Source organism: Geotrypetes seraphini, chromosome 2 (assembly GCF_902459505.1).
Source record: "Geotrypetes seraphini chromosome 2, aGeoSer1.1, whole genome shotgun sequence".
Classification (NCBI taxonomy): Eukaryota; Metazoa; Chordata; class Amphibia; order Gymnophiona; family Dermophiidae; genus Geotrypetes; species Geotrypetes seraphini.
Window position 1 is genome coordinate 346423111 of NC_047085.1, and position 25628 is coordinate 346448738.

General features: G+C 39.4%; 1 protein-coding gene across 12 annotated transcripts in view; it reads right to left on the reverse strand.

The window, feature by feature from the left end:
* The window catches only part of ARPP21 (cAMP regulated phosphoprotein 21), a 643283-nt gene that overhangs the window by 415132 nt on the left and 202523 nt on the right, over positions 1 to 25628 (reverse strand). For 10 of the 12 annotated variants that reach the window (XM_033930334.1, XM_033930335.1, XM_033930341.1 and 7 more), the window contains 2 exons: positions 22125 to 22269; positions 5630 to 5708 (listed from right to left, as the gene is read on the reverse strand). The exons of 1 other annotated variant lie outside the window; for it this stretch is intronic. In XM_033930334.1, the coding sequence (XP_033786225.1) occupies positions 5630 to 5708; positions 22125 to 22269 (224 nt within the window). The remainder of the gene's footprint in view (positions 1 to 5629; positions 5709 to 22124; positions 22270 to 25628) is intronic. One more of the 12 variants, XM_033930337.1, reaches the window with a different exon arrangement.

Consider the following 25628-nt stretch of genomic DNA (forward strand, 5'->3'; position numbering starts at 1 on the left):
GATATTGAAAACAATGGGTGGAGATCAGAGCATCAAGGGAATGAGTATACATGGAGAAAAAAAGAGGTCCTATGACAGAGCCCTGGCCCAATTGATAGCAAGATAGCAGTGAGCACTAAAGGTGCAATGTGAGAGATAAGAAGAGAACCAAGAAAGAATGGAGCCCTGAAACCCAAGTGAGGACAGCATATTAAGGAGAAGACGGTGGTCTACAGTGTCAAAAGCAGCAAATAGATCAAGAAGGATGAGGATAGAAAAAGAGGCCTTTGGATTTGGTCCAGAACAGGTCACTGGAGACTTTAGGAAAGGCAGTTTCCATGGAGTGCAGGAGGCAAAATGCTGATTTGGAATAGCTCAAGAATAGCTAGGGATGACAGAAAGTCTAGGTAACGGTAGTGATCAGCACATTCAAGTAGCTTAGATAAGAAGGGGAGGAGGGGGATGGGGCGATAAGTTTGAAGGGTAGGTGGGGTCCAGTGAGTATGTCATACCATAGAACAGGGGTAGGGAACTCCGGTCCTCGAGAGCCGTATTCCAGTCGGGTTTTCAGGATTTCCCCAATGAATATGCACGAGATCTATTTGAATGTACTGCTTTCAATGCATATTCATTGGGGAAATCCTGAAAACCCGACTGGAATACGGCTCTCGAAGACTGGAGTTCCCTACTCCTGCCATAGAAGTACTGTATATGTGCTAAAACAAACACGTGTATCAGCTATTTCAGAAATATACACATGTACACACTGCCGCAGAGCCCAAAATCCTTCATTAGTATCGCTTTTTGGTTTTTTTGGGGGGGAAGGGTAGTAAAATATATTAGGGGGTCTAAGTGGGCATCCATCCTTAAGCCTTTTGAGTACTGCACAAAACAAATCACCTTTCTTGAGCTTAAATGTCCACAGGAGCAGGTGCAAATCTCAGTGTTGATGTTAGCAGACATGCACATATATTCTCTTTTTGCTCCCCCTAACACACACACACACAGCTAACACCCCTTGGAATGATGAATACTCTCATAAGAACATAAGTATTGCCCCTGTCGGGTCAGACCAGAGGTCCATCGTGCCCAGCAGTCTGCTCACGCGGCGGCCCCTCAGGTCCATGACCTGATAGTGTATATCTTGACTTTCTAATATTCAGGTCTAAATGCTGGTTTATGCACAGTTAAATGCAAACAGCATTTCTAAAATGATCATTGTACTGTGTTATTAACCTTCTCTCCAAATAAGAAGTTACCAGAATATGGGACATCCACCAGTTTGGTGTGAACTTCCCCACCAGGCAAGCAAGAGATGTGAAATTCCTGAAGGCGTCATAAAGACAATTCTAAAATCTAGGTACCCATGTTTGCATACTCCTTGCACGTGTACATGTATATATGCATTTATTCACATATGTGTACATCTACCAGTGAAGGTACTAGTGGGGTACCTAAGACCTTTTAAAAATCACTTAAAGCATATTCTTTTGTAGAAGCCCTTCCCAGTTAAGATTGTTGAAAGTGTTTTCGGTGGCATACTCAGATGTTGAATAATATCAAATAGTTTTTTTCTGTTTTATCATTTTTATTGTGTATGTGTTATAACCCAACTAGATCTGGAGATACTACATGATACAAATATTTTAAATAAATAAGGGCTATTCTACAATGATGCATGTAATTTAGTGCACAAATGCAAAGGGGCATATGCACATGAGATGAGCTTGCACCTGTAACTTACAGAATAATTTTAAGTCACACACATTCTTTTTGTATTTAAGTGGCCACACTTATGCCAGGTATATGGCCAATATAATGTGGGTGCATAATGTTAGGTGCACCGATACTGCATTATGCTTATATTTTATAATGGAGTCTGGTGTCCCAGATAACATTAGAGAAGAGGTTCCCAAAGCATCTCCATATGGATTACATACTCTACTGCCACTTTTCAGATGGTGTTCAGGTTCAACACATGAGTCTCCTTAGTAGTCCATACCTGTTTTGCTTACATTTGTTACATTAGAGTGCTACGTCCATTGTTATGAGATATACTACACTCATATACACTTATCATGCGTCGCCTAGGCTTCCTTCTATACTAACCTCCAACTATTACAAAATATGGCTATAAAAGTCATTGTTGGGGCATGTAGATCTGCTCATGTGAATCCTTTGTTGCCTGTTTAACTGTAGCCTATTGTGTTAAATTTAAGATGCTTGCATTGACTCATGAAGCTTTTACTCTGGACTACTGCACAATTTGTCAACTTTGTTAATTCTATATTGGCTTTACAGCCTTCAAGATCTGAAAATCAAAGAGACTGGTCCTCCCTATGTCTATGCAGGCTTGATATGACAGCACAAGACACTTTGCTGTTTGGAATTCCTTATCTAAGTTTTTGAGGCGAGAGCCCAAGTTGCAAAAATTCAAGAAAGGACAAAAATCCCATTTTCCATAATACAGCCTTTGATGAAGAACTTTAATGTGGCAGGAGGGGGAGGCATGGTCACAGAATTTGGAAGATATATATATATATATATATTCCATTTTATTCTTTCCTTTTATAATGAATATATAACCTTCTTTGATTTTCTACAGAAAGGTAGTATATGAAATCTATAACAAACAAATACAAACATAAACTGCATTTATGGTGAGAATCTGGAAAAGTCCATACCTTTTGGAAGTATTGTGTTTCCCCGAAAATAACACCTAGCAGAATTTTTGGGGTAGGTCTTAATATAAGCCCTACCCCAAAAATAAGCCCTAGTCCTGGGATTTGCCGGCAGCAGCGCTTCCCCCGCCCTGTTATGCAGTCGAACCCCCATCCTTCCCTCCCTCCCATCCGAACCCCGATGACAAGCGAGTCCTACATAACTCTCTAAGCAGCCTCAGGCCAGCAGCACTCTAAACAGGTGCTTCAGCCTTGCCCGCCCATGAATTCACGCAGCAGAGTGAATTCATGGGCAGACAAGGCCAAAGCAGCCTGTTTAGAGTGTTGCTGGCCCGACGCTGCTTAGGGAGGTATGTAGGGCTCGCTCGCGGTCATCGGAGTTCGGATGGGAGGGAGGGAAGGATGGGGGTTCAGCTGCACGGTGGGGGGGGGGGTGCTTGCTCAAGGGTTCTGCTGCATAAGGGATGGGAAGGAGGGAAGGATAGAAGCTGGGCAAGGATCCTGCTGCACGAGAGATGGGAGGGACAGATAAAATCTGGGCAAGGGTTCTGTTGTACGGGAATGGGAAAGAGGGGAGGAAAGATGCTGCACATGTGGAGGAGAGAAAGGAAAGAGAAAGAATTGGGGTGAAGGAGAGGAAGGGAGAGATGATCATGTACATATCCTGAAAATAAGACCTAGTGCGTTTTTTGGGCCCAAAATTAATATAAGACACTGGCTTATTTTCAAGGAAACACGGTATATCATGACAAGCTGATAAGCAGCAATGCAGACCAACAGCATTGACCTTGGAAGCTTGTCTTGCCTTAATGGTCTAAGAGGTGTGGTTCTTTAGGAGAGTTTATTGTCATCTCAATCACAACTAGAGAATGCAAGAACAAAGGGAATCTGTGAAAAATATTATGTACTGTTACAGCAAAAGTGGCCTTAGTCTTTAGAAAACCTTAAGAGGCCAATGAAATCAAAAGATAGTTCTCTTATTTGCTGTAGTGAAATTGCATATCACAGATTCTCTTCTGAAAATTCCTTCTTTAACATTAGATCTTTTTAGTTTTGTGTAATATTTTAATGTGATGATGCATGCCAGACATTATAGTGGTTATCTTAGAAGTCCTATTTGCACATGTAAAAATACTGGCATTTATGTGTGTATAACACAGATAACCCAATTTTAGAAAGCCAAGATTTATAAGTTCAACTCACAAGTATGTACATGCATCAAGGAGCATGGCTTGTGGTTGGCTAGAACGAAGGTCAAAATATACCACTGTATTCCCCATCTCAGAAGAGAAATGCAATGCATGCTCATTACTCTGAACACTGGGATTTAACCGCTGCTCTCAGGAACATGTAGGTTTTTAAAGTGTTTTGGGTAGAACTCTACAGCAGAGATTAGGGGAGGCTGACCTTTAATCCCCACCCCCCCCAAAAAAAAAAGATTCTGCTGAGTGATTCTCTGCTCTGTTAACTGAATGTATATAGACATGTAGGTTTCTAAATTGGCGCACTTACACAAGCATGTTCTGAAATACTGACAATACATGTGTAAGTGTCGACACAGACATGTATATTGTCATGTTGGTCTCACTGACACTTGCAAAATGTATATTCTTACCTATGTAACAGGTGCATACAATACCATTTCTGCATGTATTTTAGAAAAGACTATGTCAACAGATCCTTTTCTAAAATACCAGTAGAAAGTGATGTGTACATCTCAATTCCTAACTGTGTGTCTATAGGTCTTCAAATCTGCAACTTCATGCCACCTTTACAATACAGTAGGTTTTCCCTACAACTCAAGTATAATCTGTAAGAACAGGAGAGGGTGATCCAGATGACTATATGGTTGTTGCAAAGGCTGGTCTTCTGGCTGCAGCAAGCGAACTGGTGATAGAGTTCAAGATGATTAGAATGTTGGTGAATACGAAGTAGTTATAAAAGAAATGTGTGATAACTAGTAAAAATAGAAGTGGTTTGCACAAAAAAAAATTGTAGAAGAAATTCCTCCATGCAACAAATGAATTCTGAATAAGATCACCATGCTGTGTGAATGAGTCTCAGAGCAGAGTGTGGTGGTAGCAGTCTGCGCTGAAAAAAAAAATTCCAAATTGGTTGTCTGTGCAGGAAAGAAATCAGCCAGAAGCCCCACACATTCATTTTCTCTGAGGCGATGAGGTATCCAACTTGGCTATTTGCAGTGAGAAAGTTATTCTAAAGCCTCAGAACAGATCCTGTGATGTATCTTCTGTGTTAAGGGCCCAATTTGGGACACCTTGGTCTCGTGCCACTGGAGACAAAAGTGTTTCCAGTTTGGGAACCTCTAAGGAGCTTGGCTGTTGAATCAGCACTAAATTTTGTTCCTATATAGCTGGATCTCATGGAAAAGGGAAGTTAACTGAAGAGCAGATCCAGCTGATGTCTGGTGCAGAAATCTTTCCTTCTTAATGCTGTCAATCTGTGACTCTGAATTTGTCTCAATATTACTGGAGTCGAACAAGATGGTCCATATGAAAGTGAAGGGATATGGAGGTGCAAAAGACACAGTGATCTAGGTCATGGCTGACACCCAGGTAGAGGAGGCAGACAGGATAAAGGTTTGCATTCTGGAAGTTTCTTACATACTATGGACATGGATGTGACATACCAAAAGTCTTATTTCTGAACAGAACAAACACCCCCCTCAAAAAAAAAATAATAATAATTTAAAAATGCCCTCTCTTATTGAGATCTTTGTTTTCATATCTGCTCAATAGAGCAGAAGAAACCCAAAAGCGAGGAGATGAGATTATTGGATTCTGTGTTCCAACTGAGCTATTTTGCCCTGGCAACCTGCGGTGACATCACTCACTTGTATGACTAATTCAGTCCTGCTTGTTAATAGAAAAACAATTTTCCTGATTCAAGTGGGAAAAGTCCATCATTTCAGTGAGAACCTCCACACACCATTAGGATATGTTGATACATACCTGGGATTATTCTTTAACGTATTGACCAGAAATTCATGTAAGTCTATGCCCGTAGAGTCAGTATATTCTTGGCTGCAGTCTGAGAAAAAGGACAATTTGGTGCTTGTTATAACGAGGAGCAACTCTTTCAAAAACAACTGACCAGTTTTATCATCATCAGTGATCCATTATCAACCATTTCTACATTTTGAACTAAACATAATATGGTTAAAAATGTATTTAAAAAATTGGACATATGCATCATTGAGCAATGCAGGTTTGGGTCATTTTCCCCCCTAGACACAAACCCTTTCATTCTGTAATCTTGTGTGCATATTTTCAAGCTTAGCATGCGAAATTGAGCCGGTTATGCATATAAGTTCATTGGTAAAATTATCTGTTATTTGGCACTAACAATCAATAATCTAATTAGAGTTAATTGGCACTAATTTGGAGTTACTTGTACGCTTCACTTAGTCACTATTCTAGGAACTTAGTGCAGAAAACCTAGTGCGATACCTCAAGAGAGCATGGGTGTAATAGGGGCATAGGTAGATCAGAAACCCAGCACTTACATGCGAATATTCTAGAATACTGCCTGTCACGGTCAGCCATTGACCTGGTATAAGTGGACTCATCTAAATGTTGGTGTATAAATGAACATTTATACATGTACAGTGGTGCCTCGCATAACGGCTGCCTCGCACAGCGGACGCTGCGCACAACGAACTTTATGTCGTGATCCGTATAACGTACTTCGTTTCACACAACGAAGTCGCCCGAGCTGCATCCTTCCGGGGTTCCTGCGGGGTTGGATCGCAGCGGGGTTGGTCGAGGGTAGTCTCCTTCTCCTTACCTGCCCTGTCGCAGCACACAGCCGAACGGAAATCTTCCCGATGTCAGCGCTGACGTCGGAGGGAGGGCTTAAGCAAAGCCCTCCCTTCCTCCGACGTCAGCGCTGACATCAGGAAGACTTCCGGTCGGCTGTGTGCGGCTGCGGCAGGGCAGGTAGGAAGAAGGCAATGGCGAACGAAAGAGGGGGGAGGGGGCGGTCCGCCCCGAAGAATGTGCACAGCTGGTCAGGTCCCCCGATCGACCGACAACAGGCCCGGCCGACAAACCTCCCTGCCCTGTAGCCGCGAATCTAAATTACCTCTTACAGCAGCTTCAATAATCCAGCTGCTGTAAGAAGGTAATTTAGATTCGCGGCTACAGGGCAGGGAGGTTTGTCGGCCGGGCCTGTTGTCGGTCGGGTGCAAAAGCGCCACAAAGGTGGAGGCAGGGAGGGAGGAAAGGTGGAGTGGAGAAGAAAAGACGCTTAAGGGGGGAGAAGGCCGCTGAAAGCACATGTTGGAGCAGGGGATGAGAGGGAGGGAGAGAAGGGGAAATATTGGACAAGGGCAGAAGGGATGCTAAATCATAGGGTGACAGGCAGAGAGAACAACAGGAAAAAGAGTGGAAGCAATCTTGAACCCTGAGGGTGAGGGCAGAGAGAGGTGGTGAGATGATTGATCATGGGGAGAGGGACAAAAGGGAATAGAGATGGGATAGGAAGATAGTGGAAGTAAAAGGACAGGGAGATGTATGTTTTTAGATGTATCTAAATAAAAATAATAACAAAAAATTTATCTTTTTTATGTCATCTTAGCATATTTTATGCTGCAGAACGAATTATTTTTTTTTACATGTATTCCTATGGGAAAACGCGTTTCACATAACGAACGTTTCACATAACAAACTTGCTCCTGGAACCAATTAAGTTCGTTGTGTGAGGCACCACTGTAATTGCACATATAGAATTCTTGCTGACTATGCAGCATCCTAGTGCCTTAAATTTTTGTGGCCTTTTCAGAGTTATCCCCAAAGGAGATAAGTCTATAAAGAATGTGTCTATGGCACCTATTCTTGAAGTGAAAGTAGGCTCCTACTGCTATATATAGAATACAAGCAAAACCATATATATATGTGCATATGCATAGATGCAACCACTTAACCATCTGCAGAGCTTGTGTAACTACGTCTCAGCAATGGTGATATGCGTATAACATAGTATTCTATAAGTCAGCATAGTAAATGTGTGCCTCTGCTTACGTACACATGTGCATGCCCAACTAAAATAGGTGCTATGTAAGATATATGTATACTTACAGCATAGTACATAGGTACGTATTTGGCATATAAACATACTGACTCATATTCTAGTATTCGGAACAGTTACACATGTAACAGGCATGCAAATGTTAACATCTATTTTATAGACTTCCCCCCAGTATGCGTAAAATCTATGGACACTTTTCCCCACAGACTTTATAATATAAGGGCTGTGAATATCTCTGTTCCCTCTAAACTGAGCGGGTGACCACCAACTGCACTGCTGCCAGTAGGGGGTGGTGTGTTTTCGATCACTAGGGAGAGGCATGTTCCCTGGAGTCTTGCAGAACTTGCCTATCTATCACTATTGAAAATGTGATGTGAAACAGCACCCCACACTGGCAGGACAGTAGGTGGAGGACTCCCACTCATCTTAGAGGGAACAGTGACTGATGTAAATAAAGAGTGCTATAGAGGCAATACCATGACATCCAAAAGAACAATTTTCTTTGAAAATGCACGTTGGAAAAATGACACGAGTATGCACTTGTTTAAAAATACAAGTTTATGTGTACACGTGTACTCTGTCTCAATTCCACATCCAGGAATGCCTCCCCAATATATGTGCAATTATGCATTTAAAGGCTATAGGTTTTTACTCTTTTGGGATCTTGCTAGGTACTTGTGACCCGGAATGGGCAATGTTAGAAACAGGGTACTAAGCATGATGGACCTTCCGTCTGTCCCAGTATGGCAACTCTTATGTACATAACTGTACATATATACCTAGTACACAATTGTCAAACCACCCATTTCCACGCTTTGAAAACTGTCTTGAGTTACAATGCAATAACCTAGGGAGCTCCTATCATGAAAATTTTAAAATGTAGTCAAGAAAACAGGGAGGCCAAGGCTATATGGGAAGGCTGAGCAGCTGTATTAATTGGGTTAGAATAAAATATATATGGCATGAACCTAGTGGAGGGCATGCTATCAATTTGGTAAGTGTATGATGGAAGAATTTCTCTGATACGAATGGGATGTCTCCCTGAAGAAGTGTGTGTTGAAGACTTGAAAGCAGAGGAAAATTGGTCCTGCGCAGTTTCATAAATTCAACTCAATTGGTCCCTGTAGTATGAGAGGGAGAGGGCAGAGAAAGAAGGGAACTCACTTGTAGCTATTCTTGTTATCTTGGTATCCCTTAGTCTGGGATCCTTTCCAAAACTGTTGCTTGGGGATTAATAATTTGAGCTACTGTCACTGGTCCTGGCATGTTGCAAGTGGGAGTGAATTTCAGGGGTAAAATAGGAGACAGCCAGGGCAGCAAAACACATACAGGAAGCTCCCTGTACTAATACATCTCAAACTCTCCTTTTCTCTCTCACTAACAATACATGCCAATTTTGGGAAGCAAAACTTAATTATTTGGAGCAAAGATGAATATATCATCTTAATACTGTCCAACCGAAGGGACTGAATTTAGAACTGGAATGGTCTACTTTGATGTGAGTTGTTGTGGAGGGGTCCTCTTTTGTCTTTAAATATAATTCATTGAACTAATAGGTCTAGGAAATAAGAAAAATAAGACTTTGTAGTCTTTTGGATAAAGTTTTGTATATGTGTTGCAACCCGGCGAGATTTATTTATTTAGATTTTTATCCCGTCCTCCCAGTAGCTCAGAACGGTTTACAAGTAAACATTCACAATGGAGTGAATTGGACATACAAGATTATACAGTAGATTTAAATACTTAGACATACAAGACTACTACGTCGTTACCGACTGGTCTGCATCAGGATACTAAAGTAGCGCTAAATATTCCGCCACCATCTTTGAATGATGGTTTTGGTCAAAATTAGTAGCTGTAAGCAGGAAGGTAAGCTTTTTAAAGTATTATTTATAACATTGCTACTTATCTAGTTATAGTAAGATACTGCTTAGTATAGTGGTTTGAAGGTGTAATTTGAATATCTTATATTTTCAGGGATTATCACCTTGAAACAACCATTGTAGGTGAAAACATGTCGGCTTAGTATCCCTACTTCCCAACCACAATGCTAAGTACTTTTTAAAGTCTAATATAAAAAGAGAAAATAAATAAATAAGTTTTGTAATAATGGTTCGATGAAGAACTGACACGTAAAGCCTTGGACTATGAAAATGTTTCGAGTCCCCGGTGGTGCCGCTGAGAGCCAATTAACTATTATTCTGAGAAATGCAAATAGAAACATAATGGGTACTGTTTTTAAATTTTAAACAGTTCTCTAATGTTCGCTATTTAGGGAGTTTCTCAAAATAACATAATAGAGAGACACAGACGTTTTGGTGAAATTGATATACAGCACTGCATATGCCTAGTAGTGCTATAGAAATGATAAGTAGTAGTCGTAAAAGGTTTAATTAGAGTGGCTCTACCAGCCAGTAATTAGCTCTTAGCAATGCAGCCTTTTTAGGTCTGTGAGGGAAACTTACAGATAAAAATTAAAATTAAAAAAAAAAAAATTAAATATTAACATTGCTAGCATATGACTACCAATCTTAAGGGACTTCAGTTTTACACACTCCTACTCCATTACCAATATCAAGATGCAGACAGCAGTCCAGCAGCAAGATATGTGAGCTATCCAGTCTTTTGTACTGTAACATGTTTGGAGAGAGGGAATGTGTGTGTACTTGGTGCACAGAGCTCATAGCATTCAAAGAATGGAGGTTAGAGTAGCAGAATTGGTGAAGTCTCCATAGAGGCTTACAAGGGCACAGCAGAGAAGCCCCACCTCCTGTCAGGAAACCTCTGTGCTGCAATGGAATCAAAAGTATTATCAAACTGAATTTGCTCCTGCTCTTCTAGGTTAATAGGTATTACCCTTCAATAGTTTAATGCTTGTCTCATATAATCGCTGAGCCCCTTCAACATGATCCACTGAACACACAATTATTCAAAATTTGGGTGTACACACTGCAACGGTTCATAGACAACCCCGCGAAAGACAAAGGCGCGCGCCGACAAATGAGCGCTAGACGGAGGCGCGCGCCGAAGAAAATTACAGTTTTTAGGGGCTCCGATGGGTTTTTTTGGGGGGGAGCCCCCCCAGTTTACTTAATAGAGATCGCGCCGGTGTTGTGGGGAGTTTGGGGGGTTGTAACCCTCCACATTTTACTGTAAACTTAACTTTTTCCCTAAAAACAGGGAAAAAGTGAAGCTTTCAGTAAAATGTGGGGGGTTACAACCCCCCACACCCCCCACAACGCGGCGCGATCTCTATTAAGTAAAGTGGGGGGTTCCCCCCTCACCCCCCCCCCGTCGGAGCCGTAAAAGCAGTAATTTTCTGCGGCGTGCGCCTCCGCGCTGCGCTCAATTGTCTGCGCGCGCCTTTGTCCCGGCGCGCTTTTGACCTGACACCCACTGCAACAACATTCAAATCTCTATATTTTTGTGTATATGGACTTCAGATACTGATATCTGTAGCAAGCACATCCCCACAGTATCATCATTAGTCCATAATAGTACACATGTTAAAGACCTCTCACTGGCTCTGAATAATTCGTCAGTCAGCTTAAACATTTTGAACTTGTAGCCTAAATATTACCAGGCTGGACTCTGTGATTTCTTAGGCAGATTTCTTTAATAAAACTTAAAACAAAGAAATAAAACGAACTTATAGTTAGATGATCTCAAGGATTTCTCTCTCACAGAAGTCACACTCAGCCAGCTCTCTTGAGATCAGGGCACGCTGGGAATGTATTTTCACAGATCCTTTCTGTGAAGTGGCAATATTGTCTTGCAGCTTCTCTCACTAAGCTAAACTGAACTAAGAGACTGGCAAAATACAAAATCAGGAGGTTAACAAATCCAAATGTCAAAAAAACAGATTGGGAAACAATGCCCTCTCTATACTTTCTCCACAGCATGTGTCACTAAAATGGATCCTTCTCCCAGCCTAGGTAGAAGGGGAGGGGGGGGGGGGGGGCAGCAGCCCACCGCAAAGCACACTGGGAGCAGGGGGGCTCCAACTTACTGAGCCCACAGCAATGTGTATTGTTTACATATTTTAAGCAAACTGTTCTCATGAATATGACAGAACAACACGTATGCTCATATTTTTTCCCCAATAAATCTTTATTGAGCAACCTAATAAAACAGATTTCTCCCATTGATGTGATCATGATCATGCTTTGATAAGCTGTTTCAGGATGTGGAAGAAGCCTTAACACCAACTCTTCCAAACACTGTTGTGTTCCTCCATCCAACAATGTTTAGAAGAGGTATTAAGAACCTTTCCACATCATGAATCAATGATGATACTGGGGGGATGTGCTTGCTATGAATATCAGTATCTGTTGAAGCTCGTACACACAAATTTTGAATAGTTGTGTATTCAGTGGTTCAAGTTGAAGAGGCTTAGGATGCTACTGTTTGGGTAATTGGGAGCCTGAGCTTATACCAACATGTGACACCATGTTAAAGCAGCGTCACTGGTTGCCTGTGCAATCAAGAATTCAGGACAAAGTTTTATGATTGGTGTTTCAGAGCCTATGCTGTGAAGTTCCATCTTTTTCAAGAATGTTATACAATTTTACACAGGAAGGCAAGTATTGAGAATAAATGAAGAAAGGAAAGTAGTGATACTGGATCTACGGCATATTCAGCATGCAGTAATTCTCCATAGTTGCTTCTTGGTCATGGATTCCAAACTGTTGAATACTCTACCTGAACATCTGCACCACTGTCATTCTTTACAGCAGTTTAAAAAGAAATTAAACACACATCTGTTTGTAAAAGTTTTCTTAACAATGTAATAAGGTGGAAACTTATTTATAAATGATCTGGAAATTGGAACGACGAGGGAAGTGATTAAATTTGCAGATGACACTAAACTGTTCAAAGTTGTTAAAACGCATGAGGATTGTGAAAAATTGCAGGCGGACCTTAGGAAATTGGAAGAGTGAGCATCCAAGCGGAAGGTTAAATTAAATGTGGACAAATACAAAGTGATGCACATTGGGAAGAATAATCTGAATCACAGTTACCGGATGCTAGGGTCCACCTTGGGGGTTAGTGGCCAAGAAAAGGATCTGGGTATCATTATAGACAATACGATGAAACCTTCTGCCCAATGTATGGCGGCAACCGAAAAAGCAAACAGGATGCTAGGAACTATTAAAAAAAGGGATGGTTAACAAGACTAAGAATGTTATAATGCCCTTGTATCGCTCCATGGTGCGATCTCATCTGGAGTATTGCGTTCAATTCTGGTCTCCTTATCTCATGAAAGATATAGTGGTGCTAGAAAAGGTTCAAAGAAGAGCGACCAAGATGGTAAAGGAGATGGAACTCCTCTCGTATGAGGAAAGACTAAAATTGTTAGGGATCTTCAGCTTGGAAATGAGACGGCTGAGGGGAGATATGATTGAAGGCTACAAAACCTGAGTGGAGTAGAATGGATCGATTTTTCACTCCGTCAAAAATTACAAAGACTAGGGGACACTCGATGAAGTTACAGGGAAATACTTTTAAAACCAGTAGGAGGAAATTTTTTTCACTCAGAGAATAGTTAAGCTCTGGAACGCGTTGCCAGAGGATGTGGTAAGAGCGGATAGCGTAGCTGGTTTTAAGGTTTTCCTGGAGGAAAAGTCCATAGTCTGTTATTGAGAAAGACTGCTTGCCCTGTATTGGTAGCATAGAATATTGCTACTTCTTGGGTTTTGGCCAGGCACTAGAGATACTATAGAGGTCGATAAAATATTGAGCAAAGTAGCATGGATAGATGTGAATTACATGTCTACTCTTTCCAAAAATACAAGGACTATGGGTTATGCAATGAAGCTATTATATAGTAAATTTAAAACAAATTCGAGAAAATATTTATTCACTCAATGTGTAATTAAGCTCTGAAATTCATCACCAAAAACGCAGTTAGCTTAGCAGAGTTTAAAAATGGTTTAGATAAATTCCCCCCAAAATAGACCATAAGCCATTATTAAGAAAGACTTGGGAAAATCCACTACTTACTTCTGGGATAATCAGCATAAAATCTGTTTTACTATTTGGGATCTAGCTAGGTACTTGGGACCTAGGCTGACCACTGTTGGTAACAAGATACTAGGCTTGATGAACCTTCAGTCTATCTCAATATGGCAATGCTTATGTACTTATTTGTACCACACCAGCTACTGATTTATAAGTATAAGAGCAAAGGCAAGATCACTTGCTTAGCAAAGAGAATATACTCATTTATATGTGCTAAGCTAAAATTCAACAGCCTAGCAAGCTAATTCCACCTTTTGTAGCAAGTAACACCCCCTCTAGGCAGGATATGTGCTTATTACAGAAAGACTGAATATGCCTTAAAAACTGCTCTCTTTCTTGTATTCAAAATAGCAATTTATCTTTCAAGCACCAGTGTGCATTACATAATTGCAAGATAGTCTTCATCTTTGCAAAACAATACAAAATATGAAGAAGGGTGGAGGTAAAATCTGCATACAAGTAGTACATTCTCTATTAAGTGAAACTTAAAATTGTTACTAAGTTCATGTAGAACAATTTCAAGCAAAACAAAGGTGTTCGTTCTGAGAAATATATACCCCTTTCTTGAACAATTTACATAGATGAGACTTAATTGTGCTCTTGGTTTTCTCTAAGCTAAAACTCCAAAAGAAATTAGATCAATAACTTTCTTAAAAACTGAAGAAATATCTATTAGATCTTCTAAGAAACCCAACAATATGGCAGTGTATAAACTAAGGTCTCCTTTTACAAAGCTGCGGTAGAGGTTCTATTGTGGGTCAGTGAGGTGCATGCTCCAATGTTCGTAGGAATTCTATGAGCATCGGAGCATTTACCTCTCCAGCTTGCGGTAAAATCCCATACTGCAGCTTTGTAAAAGCCAGCGTGAATTAGCTGAAGACTTTAACAGTTCCCATGTGTGGATCAGTATACAAATGTAGGTCAGTTGGTGTCCTACTTCAAAGTTAAATACCTAGTAGTAAAAACATGAAAAGTGGAATGAATTTTCAAAGATCATGAATCATTCAATCATGATGCTGAAAATCCTCCCCACTTAGATACCATAGATTCTAGAAGCTCAATAGACATGTTAATTCTCTAAAATGTTAAGAGGCTAAAATGCTAAATATCCTCTTCACAGAACACATTCATGCATCTATGCCCTATAGTTAATGTATTTGTGCATTTCTAAAAATTACTCCTAGCCATACATTTGGCTGTAATTTTTTAGACTGCCATTGAAGCAGTACCATGAAATCCATCATAAAGGTTTCACTCAGTTCTGACCTTTGTATTTTGCAATCCATAAATATGAAAGAAAAATAATACCGTGTTTCCCCGAAAATAAGACACTGTCATATTAATTTTGGGCCCAAAAAAAGCACTAGGTCTTATTTTCGGGTAAACACGGTAGTAATCTCCTCAGCACCTTGCTACCATAGCTCAAAAACGAATGAAATTCTTGGGGAGATAGGAGGCATTGTGTGCTTAAATCAATCCTGCTAGCTATGGAAAAAAAAAAAACACCAAAAAACACTTGTTACACTCCTTTCTACACTGACAGGCAGGACTGTGCTAGGCACACAGTTAGGCGATTCTTGAGCTCAGGGTTGCTCATCCTGTTATTAATTTCCTATAGTTCTGGAGCAGCCTGATCATCAAAATATGACTCCCTCCCATCCCCCCGACCCTTCGATCTCTCCCTCCCATCCGAACCCCGCCAACGGTGAGACCGAAATACCTTATTCCAAATAGCAGCATCAGCAGGAATCTAACAAGGCTGCTTCGCAGCTTTCTCCCGCCGAGGCGTTCCATGTGCCGCGTTGCTGATGACATTATCAGTGATGCGGCAGAGGAACGCCCTGGAAGGAGAAGGCATCGAAGCAGCCTGTCCAGATTGCTGCCAACGCTGCTGTTTGGAACAAGGTATTTTGGTCTCGCAGTTGGCGGGGTTTGGATGGGAGGGAGGACTGGAAGGGTCAGCTGAGGGGTGCGCGGTGGGGGAGAAGTGCTGCTACCGGCAAATCCAGCACTTCAACCAAGGCTTATTTTGGAGGTAGGGCTTATATTAAGACCTACCCTGAAAATCATGCTAGGGCTTATTTTTGTGGAAACACGGTAGTATATTCCATAGTTACACCTACAACCTGTGCTGCTCTTTGTGACCCTGGGCATGTCACTTAATCCTCCTCTGCCCCAGGTACATTAGACAAATTAGGAAAATGCTTGAAATACCTGTAGGTAAACTGCTTCGAATATGGTTGTAAAACTACAAAAAGGTGTTATACAAGGCCCAATCCCTTTCCCTTAGTCCTATCATGGGTGTAACAAGTTATTAATAAAATACTTAGCTAGAAAAGAATAAATAAGCGAAATCTAACATACAACACACATACCAATGCAGAAATTATGCATGAAGCACAAAAGAAAAAAAATACTTAAACTGAAGAAAACTGATACATGTGTGTGCTGCTCATGCCACATAATGCAACTTAAGCTAGCGTACTATTCTTCTAAGAGTGCTAGGAATCTGAATACCATATTTAGCATACCAGTATTACCACAGATAAGAATAAATTATTCCAAAGATAAAAGGAGTAACAATACAGTCTGGAAATGATTTTTTTGGTTTTAAAATATTTTTTTCTTTAAAACAAAGGTGCCCTTTACTAAAGCGAAGATAGAAAAAAGCAACAAGGGCCATCAAGCAAGGGACTGTCTGGAGTCTTTTATTAGTAAACCAGACATGGATTAAGCACAGAGCACCTGCGCCAGGAGTTTAAATAAAATGTTAACAAATAAAAAAAGCCCCATTTAATTACACTACTAAAACAATACAAAGGATTTGATTAAAACTACAAATACATTTACAATGTGAATATTTATTTATTTTAAAATTTTCTATATCATTTTATATCAAAACGGTTTACAAAATGGTTACATACATAAAATGTTAAAACAAATCAGGGCAAGTAGAAACAGAGAGAATTAATTCTTACAACAATAAAAATCAATGTTCAAAGAAATGCATCAACAAATAATTGTGCTTTTAACAGTTTTCTGAATGAACTCCTATCACTGCATTTCCGAATTTGGCCAATAAGAGTGTTCCACAATTTTACTCCTACACATGAAAAGGTCATTGCATTGGTTTCCGCATATTTTGGATTGACATTTATAAGAACATAAGAATTGCGGCTGCTGGGTCAGACCAGTAGTCCATCATGCCCAGCAGTCCGCTCACTCCGCGGCCCTTAGGTCAAAGACCAGTGCTTTAAATGAGTCCAGCCTCACCTGCGTACGTTAAAGTTTAGCAGGAACTTGTCCAACTTTGTCTTGAATCCCTGGAGGGTGTTTTCCCCTATAACAGTCTGCATAAGAGCGTTTCAGTTTTCTACCACTCTCTGGGTGAAGAAGACCTTCCTTACATTTGTACGGAATCTATCCCCTTTCAACTTTAGAGAGAGTGCCCTCTCGTTCTCCCTACATTGGAGAGGGTGAATAGTCTGTCTTTATCTGCTAAGTCTATTCCCTTCAGTATTTTGAATGTTTCGATCATGTCCCCTCTCAGTTTCCTCTTTTCAAGGGAGAAGAGGCCCAGTTTCTCCAATCTCTCACTGTACGGCAACTCCTCCTTAACCATTTTAGTCACTCTTCTCTGGACCCTTTCGAGTAATACCGTGTTCTTCTTCATGTATGGGGACCAGTGCAGAATTTTCCAAACACAATGATCTTGTTGGTTGATAACCAGACAATTTGTTCTTAAAGACTTCTGGGATTGTGCCATGTAAAAACTGGTGACAGATTGCTTTGTATTGGATTCTAAATACAACTGGCAACCAATGCAGTTGTTGAAAATATGGTGTAATATGCTCATATCTTGATGTAACATTATAGTACTAAAAATTGAAAAAAATATATATACACTAAAACCTCATTCTTCAACGATAAATATATAAGAGAAAGTACTTGTTCTTGGACCCTCTCCACTGCTATACTAAAGTGAAGTAGGCCATTACTGATTGAATTACCACATGGTATTAGCACATGGCTGTGATAACTGCCATGCTGGCATGACAGCTTAATGCATGCGCTAACAGGGCAATTCTGTTACTTGGCACCTCAAGTTAGGCATCTCAATGCCATATACTGACAATTCTATATTATCTTGGCGCCAAAATTCCATTATAGATCAGTAGCTCAAGTCAGCATCAAGTCATCTACATGTAGGCACGACCACTTATTACAGGTCAACGGCTGGCATAAGATGACATGCCAAGGTGTGTCATGCAGTGAATGTAATTTATCATATTCTTTAAGTTACATTCATAAGTCAGTGCTCAATCCCCTCACACTTATGCAGCAAAGCATTTACTCATTACTTCGTAGAATAGTGCATAATGTATTTGGGCACAAAAATTACTTATTCAGTAACTGCACATATTAATGTTAACACTTAGGGCTCCTGTTACTAAGGTGTGCTAGCGTTTTTAGCATGTGCTATAGTGTGCGCTAGCCGAAAAATTACCGCCTGCTTAAAAGGAGTCAGTAGCGGCTAGCACGCACTATTCTACGCGTTAAGGCCCTAATGCACCTTTGTAAAAAGAGCCCTTAAAAACAATAAAACTTGGGTTTGTCAAAAAAAAATCTCAAAAAAACCTTAAACAACAAAACTTAAATTGTAAGAACAAAAAGAAACCCACCAACCAACCAATCCCACAAAGGAAGAAAATAAAACAGGCTTCAGTATAGCAGTAGAGGTGGAGGATATGTGAGGGCATATCATGATATGTTTTTTATTGTTCATTATGGTTCAGATAAATATGTTTTCTTTGATCCGACACACCTAACTAAATTTGTAGCGTTGAAACGTCTTGAGAAAGGTGAAATAATGGAAATAACAACTGAAACTCATGTTTAATTATTCCCCGCAACTTCAGTCACTTAGATTTTCTTAAGATTATGATTATATTGATCTTTCTAGATTGTTATTTGTCACTCTATTGAAGTCTTGGATCATAAATTAATTGTGGACTAGAGATTGTTCTTATAAGGAGAAGATGTTAAGATGTTAATATCTTCTATACTGTATTTTTTTTTGTTTTTCTTTCACCTCTTAGTTTTATTATAATCTTACTGTACAAGATGTTATGCTTGGGAATATTGTATAAAATTGATAAATAAAAAATTTTTTTAAAATAAAAATAATATGTTTTTGAGGATTCGGTTCCTGAAGCAAAAGTAATGAAATGCTGGCATCATCAGGTCTGCATGAGGAAATATTTTATGACACAGCTTTGAGATAAGTTATTTGTTTTGTTTTGATGAATGGGAAATGTTTTTGATTTGATATTAAAACAGGTTTTTCTGCCTATATTTGTTTTGCCGCTAAATAGATTTTTAAAATACATCCAGACATTCTGAGGCTTTCTGTGTTCATTTGTTTGTTTTGCTTACAAGTTAATTTGAGTTTTGCTTATTGTGAAGGCTTTTTTAGGGTTTTCAACAGTTATAAAATAACCTTTTAAATGTGTGTCATGGAATGGAGTGGGAAATGGGCAAGTTATGGATGGGGGCTGGATGTGGACAGTACTTTGCATTATCAGTCTAATTCTATATATGGCCCTAAAAGTTGCACATGGAAATTTGGATGTCCCCCCAATTTCTGTGTGCAATTTGATTGAACGACAAGTCAACTGATATTTGGGTGCTAATAATTTATTGGTACTAACTGGCATTAATTAAAATTCACATACATATTTTCAGGCGCCAGGGCCTGCATGTAAATTTGATGTGCATCGTTGGATGGATATGGGCAGATCATTGGCTTTCCTGGAATTTATACATGGTTTTATACAAAAAGGGAGTTCAGCATGTAATTTAGGCATGAGAATTTGCACCAGGTTTTACTTGGTGTAAATCCCAGTGCCAAATGCTATTCTATAAATGGTACCTAACTCAGAGTGCTGTTTATAGAAAAGCACTTAGGGGCCGATTCAAGCAGCGCTTGCTGTGTTGGCGCCTACAAAATGGGCACTTGCCGGGTGTCAATCATCGACAGGTGCCACTTCCAGAATCACAGGTACAATAGACCCCAGGTACCAGAAACGTAGGCCAGGGTTTTAAAGGCCTACATTTCTGGCACCTAGGTGCGTCAGAGAATCACACCTAGTGACGCCTAATTCTGATGCTGCCCCTAACCTTGCTTACTTCCCCGTTAGGCTTCTCAAGGCATTGCTATGCCCCAGGGACATAGGCATCTGTTGCAGAAAATGCCTAGCACCGCCTAATCTTTATGTTAATTGTTTTGTAATTGGCTTTTAATGGCACGTTCAATTATCATGCCACTTAAAGCCAATTGCAAACAATTAAGTTAGGCATTAGTAGGAATGCTTCTGATGCTTACCGCCACCTAACTTTAGGTGTCCATTACAGCATTTCCTCCTTAGTACAAATTTTATCATTGCCGTTTATAGATTTGCGTCCTAAGTGTGAAGTAAATCATCATTTGCTAAGAGCTATAAATAGCACAGATGCCCTTACCCCTTCTCGGGCATTCCGGTATTGGTACCCTTTATTGAATAGTGCTCAGTGCTGGGACCCACGCTTAAATTTGGGCATATGGAATTACACCAGATGAAACCAGGTATAAATCCTGATATGCAAGTTGGGTACAGATCCGCATTTTACAGGAATGCCCCCGCCCTGCCTATGCCCCCTCCCATGGCAAATCCACCTGGTAACATGTAAGTGCTATTCAATAAATGGTATGTAAGTGTGTTTTCAAGCAGAGCTGCTGTTTGTATACCATTTCTGTGCCTTGCACCTGTTGAAATGCTAACGTAGTGTCAAACATTCAGCTCCATATATAGAATTCCCCCACTACTGTACAGTAACTGCAAAACATTATCACACTTTACAAAAAGGATCCCAAAGGCCGACGACTATTAAGATTATATGGAAAGTCTTTATATATCACCTACACAGCCAGGCTCAGAAGAAAAAGTAATGTGGAGCCAAAATACTGTGAACTCATTATACTAAAGAAACTAAAGCACATTTCGAAAAGCATTTGTCGTATGAACAGCCGTAGCAGAAGTTCTGGGATACTCAATATGGCACTTCAGGAGCTCAGATGAATCTTTATGGTCAGATGGCGTAATGGCTTGTGATAGCACTGAGCAACACAAATATGGACCATCTGGGTTTAAATCTGGAGCTCTTCAGACAGCCTTAAGGGAGCATCACAGCCCCAAGAGGAGAAAGTAGCAAAGGTGATCAGTGAAACTATAGTACCTGCTGCTGGGCCAAGGTAGGCATGAAGAGAGCTACTGATTGGCACCCGAACAAGGTGATGACAGATTTACTCGGGAAAACCCTTCAAGTTAAATTGAAAATTCAGAGGGACACAACCTCAGTAGACGCCAGTGCTACTTGACATAGATATCAAAAGGAAGAGAAAAAAAAACTATAGAGTCTCTATCAAATCCTCCCTCTTCACCCATAACCCTATATAATTGCTCAATGAAAGCACATACACTTTAGCATGGTGTTAAATCCCTGTCATTTTTTTTAAATGTCTAATACCTGCCAAAATGCTTTCCTACTTTAACACCTACTGAATGATCACAAGTATAAATGGAAATAAATGTAATCAGCTAATACTGAAAATCTAAATGAAAAGCACGATTCTGGACTACTCACTAACGCTGGCTTTTACAAAGCTGCAGTAGAGGCTTCTACTGAGCGTCAGAGCATTTACCTCGCTGGCCCGCAGTAGAAACTTCTACCACGGCTTTGTAAAAGGAGCCCTAAGTTAACCATTTACAGAGAACATGCTTAGACTGGGGGGTGTTTGAAAAGTGTGTGCAGTGTCTGATGCCAACAGAAACCTAATTGTAGTTTTTAAACATTTAAGCTCCTCTCACAATAAAATATTTCATAATATTTTCTAAATTTGAGTAGCGTGGAAGGGCATCCAAATGCTTCACTTCTCAAAGTTTTCCTCATTAAATAACATTACTGGATTCACTGTGAAAATGTAAAAGGTTGGTTTTTCCCATGTGCCTAAACATTTGAACTGTATTCAGCCTCCTATACACAGAAATTAACAATTAAACATCTCAGAGAGACAGAATCAGGCAGTCTCCAACAAAAGTGACAGCTCCTTCAAATTAAGCCCCAGCTCATGCATGAAGTAGCGCTACTGGGTTTCCCATTTACACACCAATAATAGAAAACCTTTAAATGTCACAGGGTGTCAGAACCTGATTCCAGCACAATAAACATTAAGGGACTTATCTAATGCAAAACCATCTAATTGCAAGAGAAATATCTTTACAGCAGCCACACAGGATCTTCCTCGCCCCCTCCCTGCCCCCACCCTTGACAATTAAGCCACAGTACTTTAAATTTTACCTTTTGACAAAATTCTGGTCTTGTTTTTTTCAGAGGCTTTCTCTCTCTCTTTAGATATCTCTTTGTCTCTTTCAAGGTCATCTTTTGTGGGTGCCTCGTTGTCTTGCAGGCTGGGGGAATGGGATAACTGCAGATGAACAGATTCCTGTTTCATAAAACAAAACTCCATACAGTATTGACAATAGTAATTCAATTGGCAGCTGTTAAAGTTGCATCACAAGACTCAAATTTGCCATACTGAAAAACTACATTTCAGTAGCTAGATTCATCTCACAGTGAGCATAAAATACCCAGAATTAATTAGGGATTTGTATTCATTTGCCACGTTGTTTTGTGTCATTTTCTGCCTGTAACAGGAAAAAACCCACACACCATAAATTTCAGGATTTTTGTGTATAATCACAAGGGGATGCTGAAAAGTTCTCAGCCCAACCAACCAGCTTCCTAAATTCTGAACGTTATTTTGCCACTGTAGCTGAAAAGAGTGTTATCTTATTTCATTAAGTGCCAATTTGCAGAAACAAAAGTTTACATTCTGACGTTGCTTCAGATCGTTGATTGAACCATATCCACCTCAGTCGCTTCTTGGTTGGGCTGAGAACTTTTCAGCACCCCCTCATAATAGTTAGTATTCTCTTTCCTACAGAGTGCATACAACCAATAATATTGTTCCTGTAATGAAAAAAAAAAACCCCAAAAAAAACAACGGAAGGAAAAAAAAATGAATAAAGATTCCCAGAAATGACATGTGAAAATGACACAAAACAAAAAATCTGGGGCTGTATGCTCCTTGTATTAATTTGACTGTTCTCGCTGTTATCCCATAAAGAAACATCAGTATGTTACGTTTTGCAGACATCTCAACACTCTGTGTGAGTGACATATTTTTCAGACCTTCTTGACCTTTCAAGATGAATGTGAAAATGACAAATTTAAGTATTATGATGGTATTAAATACATTTTTCTCCAACTATAGTTAAAGTAAAGGTTTTGACTTTTTTTTAAATAGTGGGAATAGTGGTTTCAAATACTGAGGTGATAATCATAATTGTTCAGCAAAATTTGATAACCTACTATTTCCTCTTGAGAATGAAAGCGGATAACATTCAAAGCTCAAAAGTGAGATGTTGATTAAAGACCAATAAATGATAAGGGAAAACTAAGCCACATTGTTACACGGATTAAAATTTTAATTGAACATTCTATGTAGTTTCATGATGATAGAGTATAAAAAAATAATAATGCTAACATTTCCAGAAACCCATTTTTAACAGCTTTAGTGCTGTTTTTGTCTTTATGGACAGTAGCTAAAGAGTGATTTTATGGTGTGCAGGGCATCCATTAAACAGATATTTTAGGAAACTAAAATAAAAACCTTTCTACTACCCTTTTATTTGTGACATTCATAATGTTGTGTGCAAGTTTATCATGTAATAACCATTTCTTCATCACAAGAAATCAACATCTGAAAGTTTGGCATTTCAAAGATTGTGAACTTTTGTAACTGTACTAGTTAACAAAATATAGATTACTGGGGGGGGGGGGGTTGGTTGTATTTTTTTAAAATAGGATTTATTCATCTATCAGGATACTTTAAATTATAAAAAGAAAGCAGAGGTTGATCTTAGTTTCAAATATCTCAATATTGATATGATCTTCAAAGGAATAGCAGTTAATACCACAAAGATGAAGACGGACTGCCGGCCTGTCCCATTTTTTCTCAGTTGGTATTCTATGATCCATAATGATGTGTTAACAGTTTATCCAAAGGTCTCTGTTGCAATGATCATTTTTAATAATTTTATTAAATTCAGTGGCATGAATTTATAATTGCTAAAACATTAAAATTACATTTTCTTGTGGCTTTATACTTTCTAAGCACATCAAAATGTTTGATTACATGTTAACTACGTAAGCGTCACCATACTTGAACAGCCCAAAGGTCCATCAAGCATGATGTCCTGTTTCCAGCAGTGGTCAATTCAGGCCACAAGTACCTGGTAAGATCCCAAAAGAGTAAAACAGATTTAATGATGTTTATTCAAGGAATAAACAGTAGATTTTCCCAAATCCTTCTTAATAAGGGTTTTATGGACTTTTTTTTTAGGAATTTGTCCAAACCTTTTTAAAAACTCTACTAAATGAACTCATTCTCTGTTTTAAATTTACTGCTTAGTAGTAGCTGCATACTAGTCTTTATATTTATGGGAACAGTAAATATTTCATAGACATCTATCTTATTTCCCCCTCAGCAGTCTCTTCTGTAAGCTGAAGAGCCCTTGCTTCTTTAGCTTTTTTATTAAGGAAATTATCCCATTCCCTATATCATTTATGTCATTCTTCTCTGTAATTAGATTGTAAGCTCTTCCAAGCAGGGACCCTCTCTTGCGCATTTCTTGTACAGCACTGCCTGCTTCTGGTAGTGATTTATAAATAATAAATAGTAGTACCTTTTCTAATTGTTACACCTTTTTGAGATTGCAGTGACCAAAACTGCATGCATTATTTGAGGTGTGGTCACATCATGGAGTGATACAAAAGCATTACAATATTCTCAGTCTTCTTCTCCATTCCTCCCCTAAATAGCTCCTAACATTCTACTTGCTTTCTTAGTCATTGTTACACACTGAGCAGAGAGTTTCAACGTATCATTAGCGATGCCACCTTGGTGATTCCTAATATGGAACCTTGCATCACTTCCCTACATGCATCGCTTTGCACTTGCTCACATGCTGCCATTCTCCTAAGGTCCTTTTACAAGTTTTCACAATCCAATTCAGATTTCACAACTTTGAAAAACTTTGGGCTCCTTTTACTAAGGTGCGCTAGCGTTTTTAGTGCGCGCTGAAGATTTGCGCACGCAAACCCCGCACTAAACAAAAAATACTAACGCATGCTCTATGGAGGCATTAGAGTCTAGCGTGCGTAGCATTGTAGCGCGCGCTAAAACCGCTAGCGCACCTTAGTAAAAGGAGCCCTTTGTCATCAGCAAATTTCATCACCCCAATCGTTATTCCTATTTTCAGATTATTTATAATGTCTCAGCATAGATTGATTTGAAGCTTCACTATTTACCTTTTCCCATTTAGAATATTGACCATTTAACCCTACTGTCTGTTACTTATCTTTTAACCATTTCTTAATCTACAATAGGACACTGCTTCTTATCCCAGGACTTTTTGATTTCCTCAGAAGTTGTTTGTGAGGTACTTTGTCAAATGCCTTTTGAAAATCTAGATATACAATATCAATTGTTTATCCACATGTTTATTCACCCCTTCAAATTAATGAAGTAGATTGGTGAGGAAAGATTTTTCTTGGCTAAATCCATGTTGGCTTTTTTCTATTAATCCATATCTATGTATAAACTCGGTAATTTTGGTCTTTACAATAGTCTCTGGAACCCTTTTTAAAAATTAGCATTCTACCAGCTATCCTCAAATTTTCTAGTATTATACTGTACTTGACTTTAAATATAATTTACCAATTACTAATTAATAGATC